The sequence below is a fragment of the Panthera onca genome, chromosome B1 (genome assembly GCF_046562875.1).
Source record: "Panthera onca isolate mPanOnc1 chromosome B1, mPanOnc1 haplotype 2, whole genome shotgun sequence".
NCBI lineage: Eukaryota > Metazoa > Chordata > Mammalia > Carnivora > Felidae > Panthera > Panthera onca.
This window is the reverse complement of record NC_138342.1, coordinates 94,041,690-94,055,602: the sequence shown is the minus strand read 5'-3', so window position 1 is coordinate 94,055,602 and position 13,913 is coordinate 94,041,690. Positions and strand designations below refer to the sequence as shown.

At 38.7% G+C, this 13,913-nt stretch overlaps 1 protein-coding gene across 2 annotated transcripts in view; it reads right to left on the bottom strand.

Annotated features, from left to right (window-relative positions):
• The window catches only part of AP1AR (adaptor related protein complex 1 associated regulatory protein), a 39,449-nt gene extending 26,078 nt beyond the window's left edge, over positions 1-13,371 (bottom strand). Inside the window, exon 1 of one of the 2 annotated variants that reach the window (XM_060654414.3) lies at positions 12,894-13,371. In XM_060654414.3, the coding sequence (XP_060510397.2) occupies positions 12,894-12,976 (83 nt within the window). In that variant the 5' untranslated portion in view covers positions 12,977-13,371. The remainder of the gene's footprint in view (positions 1-12,893) is intronic. The other variant, XM_060654413.3, reaches the window with a different exon arrangement.
• Positions 13,372-13,913: the final 542 nt, after the last annotated feature.

Below are 13,913 nucleotides of genomic sequence, written 5' to 3'. Positions count from 1 at the left end.
CTTGCATATATATATTCTTGCATATTTATCAATTTTATCAAGGCAGATATCAAGATAATTTTTTATTAAGGATAAAATCGGTCTCATCAAGAATAGGCTGAAAATGCAGTTTTTTATGCTTCTGCATGTTATTTTGCATAGCAGATACCCTTTTCACCAAAGTGACTTAACTAAAAGATAACTGAAAATTTTTCATAAATCCTACATTTGTACTGTTCCTTTTCTTCATATCCTGATATCTAACATCTGTTAAAATAAAATAGGAAAGTCTTTCCCTAGATCTTCTGTTTGACATTATAAATAATGAAGAACCAAGGTAAATTGTTACAAAGTCTATTAAAAATTAAAAGCTTCCTAAGACTTTTTTTTAATGAACAAAAGACTGGAAAGGTTACAAATCAGATGCCCCACAAAAGCTGTTACAATCAAGATGATAGACACATCATTTTTCAATTATTATCAAGTATTTCAATGGAAGTTTAATAATTCAAATCTCAAAGCATGATCCATCAGTAGGTTTTCCAGGTTGGGATAGCATCGACATAGATGATAATAATAAATAATAATAACACTTATTGTTTAATAAGCCCCTCCTGAATGAAGGCAAATTTAGGAAAAATGAATGTGTAGAAAATGTATTTCTCAAAGAGAAAGACAACTCTTTCTGCTAAACATGGGTTAAAAAGAGTCATTGCCTTAAAAAAATTTTCATTCCAATATAGTTAACATACAGTGTTATATTAGTTTCGGGTGTACCATATAATGATTCAACAGTTCCATACATCACCTAATGCTCATCAGGACAAGTACACTCCTGAATCCCCATCACCTATTTCACCCATCCCCCTCATCCACCTCCCCTCTTGTAACCACAAGCTCGTTCTCTGTAGTGGAGTCTAGACGCTTCTTGCTTTATCTTTTCTTTTTTTTTCCTGTGCTCATTTGTTTCCTAAATTCCACATATGAGTGAAATCCTATTTGTCTTTCTGACTGACTTGTTGCACTTCACATTATACTCTCTAACTCCATACATGTTTTTGCAAATAGAAATATTTCATTCCTTCATATAGTTGAATAATATTGCATTGTGTATATACACCACATCTTCTTTACCCATTCATCTATCAATGGACAGTGGGTTGCTTCCACGATTTGGCTATTGTAAATGAAAATAGGGATGCATGTATCCCTTTGAATTAGTGTTTTTGTATTTTTTGAGTAGATACCTAGTAGTGTGATTACTGGACTGTAGGGCAGTTCTATTTTTTAACTTTTTGAGGAACCTCCAAACTGCTTTCCATAGTGGCTGCACCAGTTTGCATTCCCACCAGCAGCGCACAAGTGTTCCTTTTCTCTATATTCTCACCAACACCTGTTGTTTCTTGTGTTGTTGATTTTAGCCATTCTAACAGGTGTGAGGTGATATCTCATTGTAGTTTTGATTTGCATTTCCCTCATGATGAGTGATGATGAGCATCATTTCATGTTGTCTGTTGGCCATCTGCATGTTTTCTTTGGCAAAATGCCTGTTCATGTCTTCTGCCCATTTTTAACTGGATTATATTTTTCGGTGTTGAGTCTTATAAGTTCCTCATATATTTTGGATATAGCCCTTTTTTGGATATATCAGTTGTAAATATCTTCTCCCATTTTGTAGGTTGCCATTTAGTTTTGATGATTGTTTCCTTTGTTGTGCAGAAGCCTTTTATTTTTATGTAGTCCCAATGGTTTATTTTTGTTTTTATTTTCCTTGCTTTCGGAGACATACCTAGAAAGAAGTTGCAATGGCAGATGCCGGAGAAATTACTGCCTGTGATCTCTACTAGGATTTTTGACTTCAGGTTTCACATTTAGGTCTTTAATCCATTTTGAATTTATCTTTTGTGTATGGTGCAAGAAAGTGGTCCAGTTTTTCCAACACCATTTGTTGAAGAGATTGTCTTTTTCCCTTCAGATATTCTTTCCTGCTTTGTTGAAGATTAATTAACCATATACTTGTGGGTGCATATCTGGGTTTTCTATTCTGTTCCAGTGATCTATGTGTCTATTTTTGTGTTAGTACCATACTGTTTTGATTACTACAGCTTTGTAACCTGAAGCCTGGAATTGTGATACAGTTTTGCTTTTCTTTTTCAAGATTGTTTTGGCTATTTGGGGTCTTTTGTGGTTCCATACAAATTTTAGGATGGTTTGTTCTAGTTCTATGAAAAATGCTGTTGGTATTTTGATAGGAATTGCATTAAATGTGCACATTGCTTCTGACATTTTAACAATAGACATTTCAACAATATTTGTTAACAATATTTGTTCTTCTAATCCATAAACATGAAATGTCTTTCCATTTTTTAAAGTCTTCTTGAATTCTTTCATAAATGTTTTGTAGTTTTCAGAGTGTAGGTCTTTCACCTCTTTGGTTAAGTTTATTCCTAGGTATTTTATTATTTTTGGTGCAATTGTGAATGGGATTGTTTCTTTAATTTCTCTTTCTACTGCTTCATTAGTATATAGAAATGCAATCAATTTCTGTATATTGATTTCATATCCTAACACTTTACTGAATTCATTTATTAGTCCTAGTATTTTTTTTTTTTTTGGTGGAGTCTTTTAGAGTTTTCTATATACAGTGTCATGTCATCTGCAAATAGTGAAAGTTACTTTTTCCTTACTAATTTGGATGCCTTTTATTTCTTTTTGTTTTCTGATTGCTGTGGCTAGGACTTCCAGTACTATGTTGAACAAAAATGGTGAGAGCAGACATCCTTGTTTTGTTCTCGGTATTAGGGGGAAAAGCTCTCAGTTTTTCCCCACTGAGTATGATGTTCGCTGTGGGTTTTTCATATAAGGCCTTTATGAGGTATATTCCTTCTAAATCTACTTTGATAAGGGTTTTTATCATGATATGTTGTACTTTGTCAAATGCATTTCTGCTTCTATTGAAAAGACCATACAGTTTTTATCCTTTCTCTTATTGATGTGCTATATCACATTGATTTGTGAATGCTGAACCACACTTGTAACCCATGAATAAATCCCACTTAATCATGGTGAATAATTTTTTAAAATTTATTGTTGAATTCAGTTTTCTAGCATTTTTTAAAGGGCTTTGTGTCTATGTTCATCAAGGAAATTGGCCCGTAGTTCTCTTTTTTTTAGTGGTGTCTTTATCTGGTTTTACTATCAGGTTAATGCTGTCCTCATAGAATGAATCTGGAAGTTTTCCTTCCTCTTCTATATTGTGAACTAGTTGGGAGAACAGGGATTAACTCTTCTTTAAATGTTTGGTAGGGGGTGCCTGGGTGGCTCAGTGGGTTAAGCATTTGACTCTTGATTTTCGTTCAGGTTTGTGAGATCCAGCCCTGAGTTGGGCTCTGCACTGAGAGTGTGAAAACTGCTTGGGATTCTCTGCCTCTCTATCAAAAATAAACATTAAAAAAAAAGGTAGAATTCCTGTGTGAAGCCATCTCGTCCTGGGCTTTTGTTTGTTGGGAGGTTTTTTGTTTTTAATCACTGATTAATTTCTTTACTGGTAATCAGTCTGTTCAAATTTTCTATTTCTTCCCGCTTCAGTTTTGATAGGTTATAGGTTTCTAGAAATTTATCTATTTCTTCTAATTGTCCAATTTGTTGGCATATAATTTTTCACAATAGTCTCTTACAATAGTATTTCTGTGGTGTTTGTTAGGTGTTATATCCTCTCTCATTTGTGATTTTGAGTCCTTTCTCTTTTTTTCTTCATGAGTCTTGCTAGAGGTCTATCAATTTTGTTGATTCTTTTCAAACAGCTCCTGGTTTCACTGATCTGTTCTATTGTTTTGTTTAGTGTCCATATCATTTATTTCCTCTCGAATCTTTATTTCTTTCCTTGTGCTGGCTTTGTGTATTGTGTATTGTTCTTTTTCTAATTCCTTTAAGTGTAAGGTTGAGATTTTTCTTGCTTCTCGAGGTGAGCCTCTATTGCTATAACTTTCCTTCTTAGAACCACTTTTGTTGGGGTGCCTGGGTGGCTCAGTGAATTGATTGTCCAACTCTGGATTTTGGCTCAGGTCATGATCCCAGGATTGTGGGATCAAGACCCACGTTGGTTCCACATTGAGTGTGGAGCTTGCTTGGGATTCTCTCTCTCCCCTGCACAAGCTCTCTCTTAAAAATAAAAATAAATAAAAATAAAAATAAAATAAAAATAAAAATAAAATAAAATGAAATAAACCGCTTTGGTGCATCCCAGAGATTTTGGACTGTTGTGTTTTCATTTTCATTTGTTTCCAGGTAACTTTTTATTTCTTTGATTTCTTGCTTCACTCATTCACTGTTTAGTAGCATGTTATTTCACCTGTATGCATTTGTGGTCTTTCCAGATTTTTTTCTTGTGGTTGATTTCTAGCTTCATAGCATTGTGGTAAAAAAAGATGCATTATATGAGGGTCACTGCCCTTTAAGAGGGGCCTGAGGAAACTAATAACTAGAAGGAGCATTATTGGTCTTTTGGTTCTTTCTCATTCATCCTCTGCAATCTGTACACAGCATGTGAAATTGCTGACCACCTTCTTCTTCAGTAACTGTTGCTACTTATGTATCTATGATATTGAATTTTCTAATTATAATTGAACCTCCCTGGGTTACTGAATGATAGACATAGCTTTGTAGTTAAAACACAAAAGTGAATAAAAACTTACCCATGTACCCAAGAGGCTTAGGGTCTAACAGGGTAGATGCACAGGTAAATTAACAACTGCCATGCTTTGACAGGGATATGTTCAGATGAGGGGCATCAAAAATCAGCTGGAGGAGGGATCAGCCAGGCCCCAAGTAGTGAAAAAGAGCGTTTCAGAGAGTAGCAGTTACCAAAGGCAAGGGGGAATGAAAGAGCAAGATATATTTAAGAAACATACTCATTAATTCTGTCAACAGGTATTTAATGCCTGTATACCTTCTATCCAAGGCATAGAACTTGGAGCTAAACAGTCAATGGTGAGCAAAAACAGACATGGACTCCTTCCTTTACACTGAAAGCAGAAAACAGGCATTAACCAAATAATCACACTATTTCAGGTATAGTAAAAACCTGAAGAAGTGCTCAGAAGAAAAGGATGATGATTCCATGATGGTGTGAAGACTTATCCACTGAGGGTAGGAAGTGGTTTGGGAAGACTTCTGTGGGGAGAATCCTCGAGCTGGCGTCTAAAAGATGACTGAGTAGGAGCTACCTAAGTAAAAAGGGAAGAAATGGATGCAACGAAGTGTACGACACAGATGAGTACCACCTCCCCACAAAAGCCTTGAAGTAATAATGCAAAGCCTTGAAATCTACATTAAAGATTTCAATGTTTATCCTAAAAGTATGATAAGCCACTGAAGAATTTTAAGCGGTGTTTATTCACAGATTTGCGTTTATTGTTACTTTGACTCCAAAATATAGGAGCTACTGAAAAGGATCAGGAATAGATGTGGGTAGACCTGCTGGCAGTCTACCCACTCAGTTAACAAATATATACTGGGTGCCTAATATGTGGCAAGCACTGTTTGTATACTGGATGTATAGGAATAAACAAATCAAAGTCCCTGAGTTCATGAAATTTATACTCTGTTAAAGGGGAACGGATACTAGACAGACAGACAGTTTACAAAGTCATGAAGTGGTAAGTGCTATGAAGGAATAAAGTAGTGTCAGAAAATAATGAATTAGGAAGAGTGTTGTTTTACCACATGGTACTGAAAATCTAGGCAAGAAATGATGAAAGCCTGGACTAAGGTGGCAGTGGTGAAAGAAATAGGTGCGTTGAAAAACTAGGAGGTACAAAAAAATCTGGTTTGGGGGACGGACTAAGAAATGTGAGATGATGGGGGAATAGTGTCATAGATGCTCCTAGGTTAGTGACTTTAAGGAAGGTACAGAAGAATCTAATTTAATTTTTAAGGACTCCAACATTTAATGACAAAGGTGAAGAAAATGAACATTCAGGGGCACCTGGGTGGCTCAGTTAAGTGTCCAACTTTTGATTTCGGCTCAGGTCACAATCTCACAGTCGTGGCATTGAGCCCCACACTGGGCTCCACACTGAGTATGGATCCTGCTTAAGATTCTCTCTCTCTCTCTCTCTCTCTCTCTCTCTCTCTGCCCTTGTCCCCCACTAGTACTCTCTCTCTCTCTCTCTCTCTCAAAATACATAAACATAGGAATAAACAAGAAAATGAACATTCATAGGATATAGGGAAGATAGATCAATTTAAATCCACTACCCAGGGAGGTAGATAGAAAATATGGTATGAAATTACAGGAGTTAAAGGAGGAGCAAACAGCATCAAATGCAGCTAAAAGGTGAAGTACAGCAAAGATTACTAATACCCACTGGATTATGATGGCTGTTTTCATGTTATGGGGCAGAAAGAGGCAACAAACACAGCAGTGGCAGGGAAAGTGAACATTTAGCTTGCCTTGAAGACTGAGTGAGAAGTGAGGAAATTGAGATACCAAGACTGGATAATTCTTTAGGTTGTTAAAGGGAAAGAACAGGAAATAGGGTAGTAGCTAGCCGGAGATGTAGGAGTCTAAGTAAGGTTTAGTGTTTCTTTCTCTTTGTTTTTCAGATTAATGAGACATAGGCTCAAAAAGGTATCAGCGAGAGGGTAGAGGTACAAATATCCAGAAGATAGAATGGTCTGTTCTAAGGCAGGGAGGCTGTATTAGTTGGAAAGATGTAAGGGCAATTCAGAAGGTATCATCTACAGAACATGACAACCCATATTTGTAGGGTGATTGAAAGGGAGGAGTTGAATATGATTCTTAGATTCATGGCTTTAAGTGACGATACAGTGTTTACCACTCACGAGGTAGGGCACAAGGTAAAAGAAATGATTGGGGCTTTAAAAAATAAAAAATAGAAAATTGAGGAAAGGGCTGTGAGAAGGGAAGAAAGATGAGCTCAGCTTTACAAACTGAATTTGAAGTTATGTTTCATATCCAAGTGGAAATACTCAGTGGGTAATTACGTATTTCAGAGCTAATACTGAGATGACTGGGCTCATTAGTATGCAGGTAATAGGTAAAGCCATGTGTCTTCATGCCATCACCAAGGAAAAGTACATTAAAGACGGAAAATATATTAAAAAAGAATAGAGTAAGGTTCAGAGCCCTGGGGAGTCTTTAAGGTAAAATACAGAATATTCAGGAAATTCATATCCATTTAAGTCTACTACTGTTCTCCTTCCTAACTCCTGAAATTTCAAAAGAAATGTCCTATACTTGTATATTTTTCTGACAAACATGCAGAAAACCAAACGGAATCTCTCAATGACACTATTGATTACTACTTTAGCAACATGTATTATGATGAAATATTCTCATTAGTATTCTCTATGGTCTTTTTTTTTTTTTTAATTAATCAATGTAAAACTGGTAGGATATGTGTTCAACTCTGTGAACGAGTGACATTTTTGCCAAAGTTAGACAATTACCTAAAAGAAAAAGGATAAGAGAAAACATTGTTTTCTATATCTTACAAGTACATAAGTAATACTCCCTGGTTATTTATTCAACAAACATGAGACACTGAGAGTAGACAGAGATAAAGCATATCCTTGACCTTGAGGAGCTCTCAACCCATATCACCTTTTATGCTAGAAGTCAGACAACTATGGTCAATGGGCCAAATCTGGCCCAGTGCTGTTTCTGAAAAATGAAGTTTTATTAGAATACAGTCACATGCAATTTGTTTACATATTATCTATGTTTTTGTGCTAAAACCGCAATGCTGAGTAGTGGCAAAAAAGCTGCACCTATGGCCTGCAAAGCCTAAAATATTATTATCTGGACCTTTACAGAAAAAGCTCACCTTATAAAGCAGATTGAAGCCTAGAGAAAATATTATTTCCTCAGGGAGGTAACATTGTCTCAGGGGGCTGGGCAGGTTTCATAAAGACAGCAATACTTGGGGCACCTGGGTGGCTCAGTCGGTTAAGCGTCGGACTTTGACTCAGTCATGATCTCGCGGTCCGCGAGTTCGAGCCCCATGTCGGGCTCTGGGCTGATAGCCCGGAGCCCGGAGCCTGGAGCCTGCTTCCGATTCTGTGTCTCCCTCTCTCTCTGCCCCTCCCCCGTTCATGCTCTGTCTCTCTCTGTCTCAAAAATAAATAAACGTTAAAAAAAAAAAAAAAAAAAAAGACAGTAATACTTAAGAATAAGTAAAAGCTCACCAAGAACAGGAAAAGAAGAAATAACACACACAAAGGCAAGGATGAGAGAACACTGTAATTTAAAACAGGAATGCATATAGTCCATCTAGTATCTAGGAATTTGGGGATGTGGCAAGTGAAAGAATGGCAGAGAATACTTTCATTGGTTTTCCCTGCCTATGCTGCCAAGGTCATGCATGCAGGAAGTAAAATCTACAATTTTAATGCATATTTTAAGAAAAATATAACTGGAAAACACAATTAGGCTGGTAAAATAGATTAAAATTATCTTGGGAGTTTAAATTTGATACTACTCTCAATGGAAGGTTATCATTTTTCAAAAAAAGTTAAGATATTAAGGCTTATGAATGAGTTGTTTTTTGAAATTAATTTATTGTTTTCCTTTTTATATTATTCTCACTGATTTGTATTCTGATATTATCTTCTGAGTGAGAGAATACTGAGATTACACTCTTTACGCAAATGCAGAGACTACATATAATCTTGAGCAGACATTATGTTGCACATTTGAGCTGTTGCCATGCATCTCATCATCTCTCAGAGAAGGGGAAAAAGGCTGAGCAATTTAGCTGTAGGAAATAGGACACACAGGAAGTGGTTAAGTAAGGGCCTAGTATGATCCAGTATGAGTTTTAGAAAGCCTAACTCCAATGACAAAAAGGGAAGATGGACTGAAGTATGACAGTATGTATGTATACAACATACAACAGGGAGAACCATCAAGAAGCCAGTGACCTGGCGATAAAAAAGACAAAGTTTAAGGCAAAGTACCAACAAAGGAAATGGATTCAATATGTATAAAGAAGAGACTGACTTAGCTGATGAGACAGAGGTAGAAGACTGTGAAGTTTAGTCTGTGGCTTGGAAAACTGTGAGTGCAGCTGTTAAAGGAATTAATTCATAAAGCAGTGAAAGAAGAAACCTTGGGGGAAAGAAATTATACTATTTTAGATATTTCCTGCAATATTAGATATTTTAGATAGGCTGATTTGAGGAGACTTCACATATCCAAGTGTATCTGTTCACTTAGCAGCTGAAAATACAGTGCTGAACCCTTGAAAAGAGGTCTGTTCAGAAGACATGAGATTTGGAAGTGTTGGTGGTTGGGAAATCATAGGAATGGATGAAATTTCTTCAGGGGTGGGTTTATGTGTAAAGAGAACTAAATAAAGCACAGAAAACAAGGAGAAAAATCCCATACTTAATAGGCAGAGTAAGAACAGCCAGCAGAGAAGCAGGAAAATAAAAGTGATGTTGCAGAGGTCAAGTGCATAGTTTCAAGAACAGTTTATCATACAGAATAAAGAGTCAAGTTGTTAAGATATATGCATACATTACCTACAAAATAAAAAGCCGTGAGCTATTAGTGATTAAGAGTAAAGGCTCTGAATTCATAGGGACCTGGGCTCAATCCCAGTTTAGCTATCTTGAGTAAGATAAACTTGCCACACTTCAGTTCTCAATCTGTAATGTATGTAATAGTACTTACCTTTGTCACAAGAATGTGGTAAGGAATAAATGAGATAATGTAAAGTTATTAGAACAGAACCTGCACACATAGGAAGTAATCAGATGTTGGCAGCTATTATTAAAATATTTTTTACCAGGAAAGAAAACAGCTGATCATTGTAAACTATTGCCTGAATTGAGGCAACTTTGTGGCTGAAGCCAAAAGGCCAACAAATATTAAATATAAAGGATACAAAACATGATCATACCTTTATATAAAACCACAGCACATTTTGGAGCACATGGGTGGCTCAGTGGGTTAAACGTCTAACTGTTGATTTCAGCTCAGGTCATAATCTCACGGTTTGATTCATGAGTCTGAGCCCTGCATCAGACTCTATGGTGAGAGTGCAGAGCCTGCCTGGGATTCTCTCTCTCTGCTTCTCTGCCCCTCCCCTGCTTGTGCATGCACTCTCTCTCACTCTCTCTCAAAATAAATAAATACACTTTAAAAAATAGTTTAAAAAAAACCTATTGTACATCTTAACTGGAACCACTGTTCGGAAATATATGGCAAGATAAAAATGGTAATTAAGATATAACACAACAAAACATAACTGGATCTTCAGTTTGAGAAAGAAACTAACACTAAAAGTACATACAAAAAAGATTTCCAGTACTGCCCAAGAATTGACCAGCAGGTGGAGCCCTCTGGAATGTGTTGGTGGGCAAAACTTCCTACAGTGAAAAAGGGTGACTCATTAAGATGTCTAAATTTTATTCCTTAAAGATATTTTACTCCCTCTGCTTTAATCACCAAATAATTTTATTAGTAGCAATATTTATGACATATCTTAACGCTGATATTAATATTTTGACTAGTTGACAGATATCTTAGAATATAAAATACTAGAATTCCCTAATATTTTATAAACAAAATCAGTGGTATTCTGGTTTTGAAACTGGGTAATGAATACTGAATGATCTGACTTTGAGATAACCTTGGGGAATCTATGAGGCTAAGGCCCTAGGTCATAAAGCATCCTTGTGATGTCCAGCTTAAAACAGTCTAAGAAAGCCCAGTTTTTTCCTACCTATGACAACTACAGTGACAAATATAAATTAAATCAAGTTTTTGCGATCACTCCCTAAATTTTTCATCTTCAGATGAACTATTAGTTAATTATCTAAACCTATACCAAAAAGAAAATCAGAATTACCAGGGGATTAAAAAAAAGCAACTAAAACGAGAGGCAAAGTGCAACTTTATTCTGTAAATAACAATTAGCTACATCCACTTGTCTCTGCATGCTTACTAGAAGCTTCTAAAACAATGTGAAAATTAATGTAAAACAATAAGTTATCAGTATACTCAAATAAGGGTACTGTCTTGTCCAAATCTACGTTTATGGATTGATAGAAAAAGTATTGATATCACCATTATATGGTTTTAGATGACAGTGTCCACACCCACAGAAGTTCATTCCTTCAATAGGACTTGCTTGTTCAGGGAGTTTTGCCCATAACAGAGGAAAACAGATCAAACCATTATGTTTTTATGGCATATCAACTGACAATTAACACACTGATTTCACTGATTTCCCCCAGCCCCTTCCCTATGCTGCCAAGCTTAGGTGCTTGGGGAGTAAAATCTACAATTTTAATGCTACACTCTAAGGAAAACATAATTAGTTTGTAAAATCATAATGAAAGATCAAAACAAAAACTCCAGACACCACAGTGTCCAAAATCAAATACAAATGATTTCTGCTTACCCAATTAGATCATAAGACCCTATTTCTACAATTAGAGTTTAACACACCACAACACAAATACAAACAGAATATTAACAAAGCCAGAGATTTTGTGGCTTCCAGTCCTTACTCAAACCTAGTTAAGCATATTTAACTATATTGGTGCACTTGCACACAAAAATTAGGAGTAAATTACAGGATTATGTCTGACATGATAAAAACAGCTGTCATGTTCCCCTTTGACAGTAATAGCCCTTAAGTCAGGGAAACCAAGATACTAAACTAGGCACAAAATCTTTAAATCCTAACCTTTCCATTCAGACTACTTAGTGCACAACCTTGGCTACTTTGTATGTGATGCAATGAACACAAAGAATATGCACCTGACGAACCAATGAGTGAATCATATATAAATAAGATCTTCATCGCCAAAAGATCCAAATTATAAATCAGGTGGCTTCCCGTTCGTGTATTCAGAACACCCTATTACCTAATAATGTTGGTTCAATGAGACAGAGACTGAAAATTTAGCAATCTGTTCCATAAAGTGCAAAAAGGCTTATTCCTTACATAAAGCGTCTTGGTTCATATTTTCTATTCTAAGTTTGAATTTCTGGGAAACATTTAACAACAACAAAGCCAACTTCAAAGGAGTTTGTTCTAATTTTTTTCCAACACTGTAAGAAATAAAAACACAAAAATGGAATAATGAAATTCTAGTATTCTGTGGATGGTGTGAATAGAAAAACCTATGCATATGCCAGTTTTAATCAAGAGACGTGAGGTTCAGAAGGACTGTGATTTCCTCAGTATTACAGAGTTTATAGGTAGCAATTAGGGTCTAGCATTCCTCTGGAAATAACTGAAAGAATTAATACGGAAAAGCCACACACTGCTCCTCTTGTTATCAGTACCAAGAATCCGAATGCCTATTGGGAACCCAGCAATTCGGCAAGTCTTTGCACATGTCAAAGAGTTACTCAATGTCTGGAACCTTATTTTACTACATACAGCATCCAAATGACTTCTACTAACAATCCCTCTGAGATATCAACTTTCTGGAGCCAGATTCTCAGCGGCTCTGTCACAGCCAAAGGGAGGATCAAATACACAGCTATTACCCTTGGCATCAGCCCAAACTCAACGTAGGGTGTGTCCGGGTTGTTGTGAAGCCTGTTCTGCCCATTCGTAGAGAGTACCCCATGCTTCCCAGAGAAGACGCCTACCACGACTCCTTCCCCGCGTGACATCGCGCCCGGAGGGAGTCTTGCTGGAGGCGGCAAGAGCGACACCCGCCCCCTTCTCTAGCTTTTCCCCTGGGGGACACCTCTCGACCAGGGCCTCCACTACGACAGCCCGCTCGACGCCGGGCTGAGGGGCTCCCGGCCTACTTGAAGACATAGGGGGAGGGAGGAAACGGAGACAGTGAAGGGGGTTCCCCGCAAGGGGCAGAATGGGAGGAGCCAGTGGGAGCTCGGCCCTTCCCCCCAGCGGGCTTACCCTCCACCGCCTCCTACACGTTGCAGCCGCCCCGCTTCCTTGCGGAGGAGCCCGAAGCACTGCGTCCAGCAGCAGTTCCCCATCGCATGCCGCCCAGGCGCCGCCGCTCCTCCTCCTCCCGCTCAAAGCCCACACTCAGGCCCGGCAGCCGCATCCGCGCGGCACGAGCCGAATGAGGCTTCGGGGACCAAGGGCGGGCCGGCCGGCGCGCAACGGCGTGAGAGACTGGGACAGGCGCTCGGAACAAAGGCAGCGGTTACTCCAGCAGCCACCGAGTCGCTGCCGCTCGAGGGAAGAGTGCCGGGCTGCGCGATCTGGACTCCCTCGCTGTCCGCATGGCCCCTCGCTCGCCTCAGGACCTCAGCCTAGCACAAGTGACCGCCTCCAGCCGCTGAAGGAAGCCAGTCCCCGCGAGTCGCGCACCCAGACCCCGCCCTCCCGAGCACCCAGGCCAGCGCCTCGCCGCCGACGCTGCCACACCCCCGCCCTCTCCCGGGCCCCAATAGGGTGCCCTCCCTCTGCGGCCCCGCCTCCTCCGGCCACCGGTTCTTACGTCACTTCCACAAGCTCCCGCGTCCGCAGCCTCTGCCTTGGAGCTAGTTCAATTCCTGGGTGTGGATGTTTGTTTTGTTGGACCTTGACCTAACTAGAAGTCTCCTTTTCTCCTTGCGTTTCCCGCGTCTGGGTCCCGAGCGTCTCCGCGCGTCGCAACGGTCAAGGCTCAGCCTTTGAACTTTGTACCAAAGCCTTGTGAGCGGCTTACCTAGAGCCCAAGGCCAGAAGTCATCGGGTATGAGAAGGGGCACTTCTCTGTGTGTTGTGTGCTTAGGTTTAGTTAATATTGCACCGTAAGTGGCAAATAGAGTCAGGGGACTGATTGAAATAGTTTTGAATGCACCAGGAATTTTTTCTTTTCTGGTCTCTAGTTTGCGTTTCTATCTCCGTACTGTCAATATTGTAGAGAAACTTTTTAATGGTGCCCTACCGGCCTCTTTTTGTTTTGTTTAAAATCAGAATTTC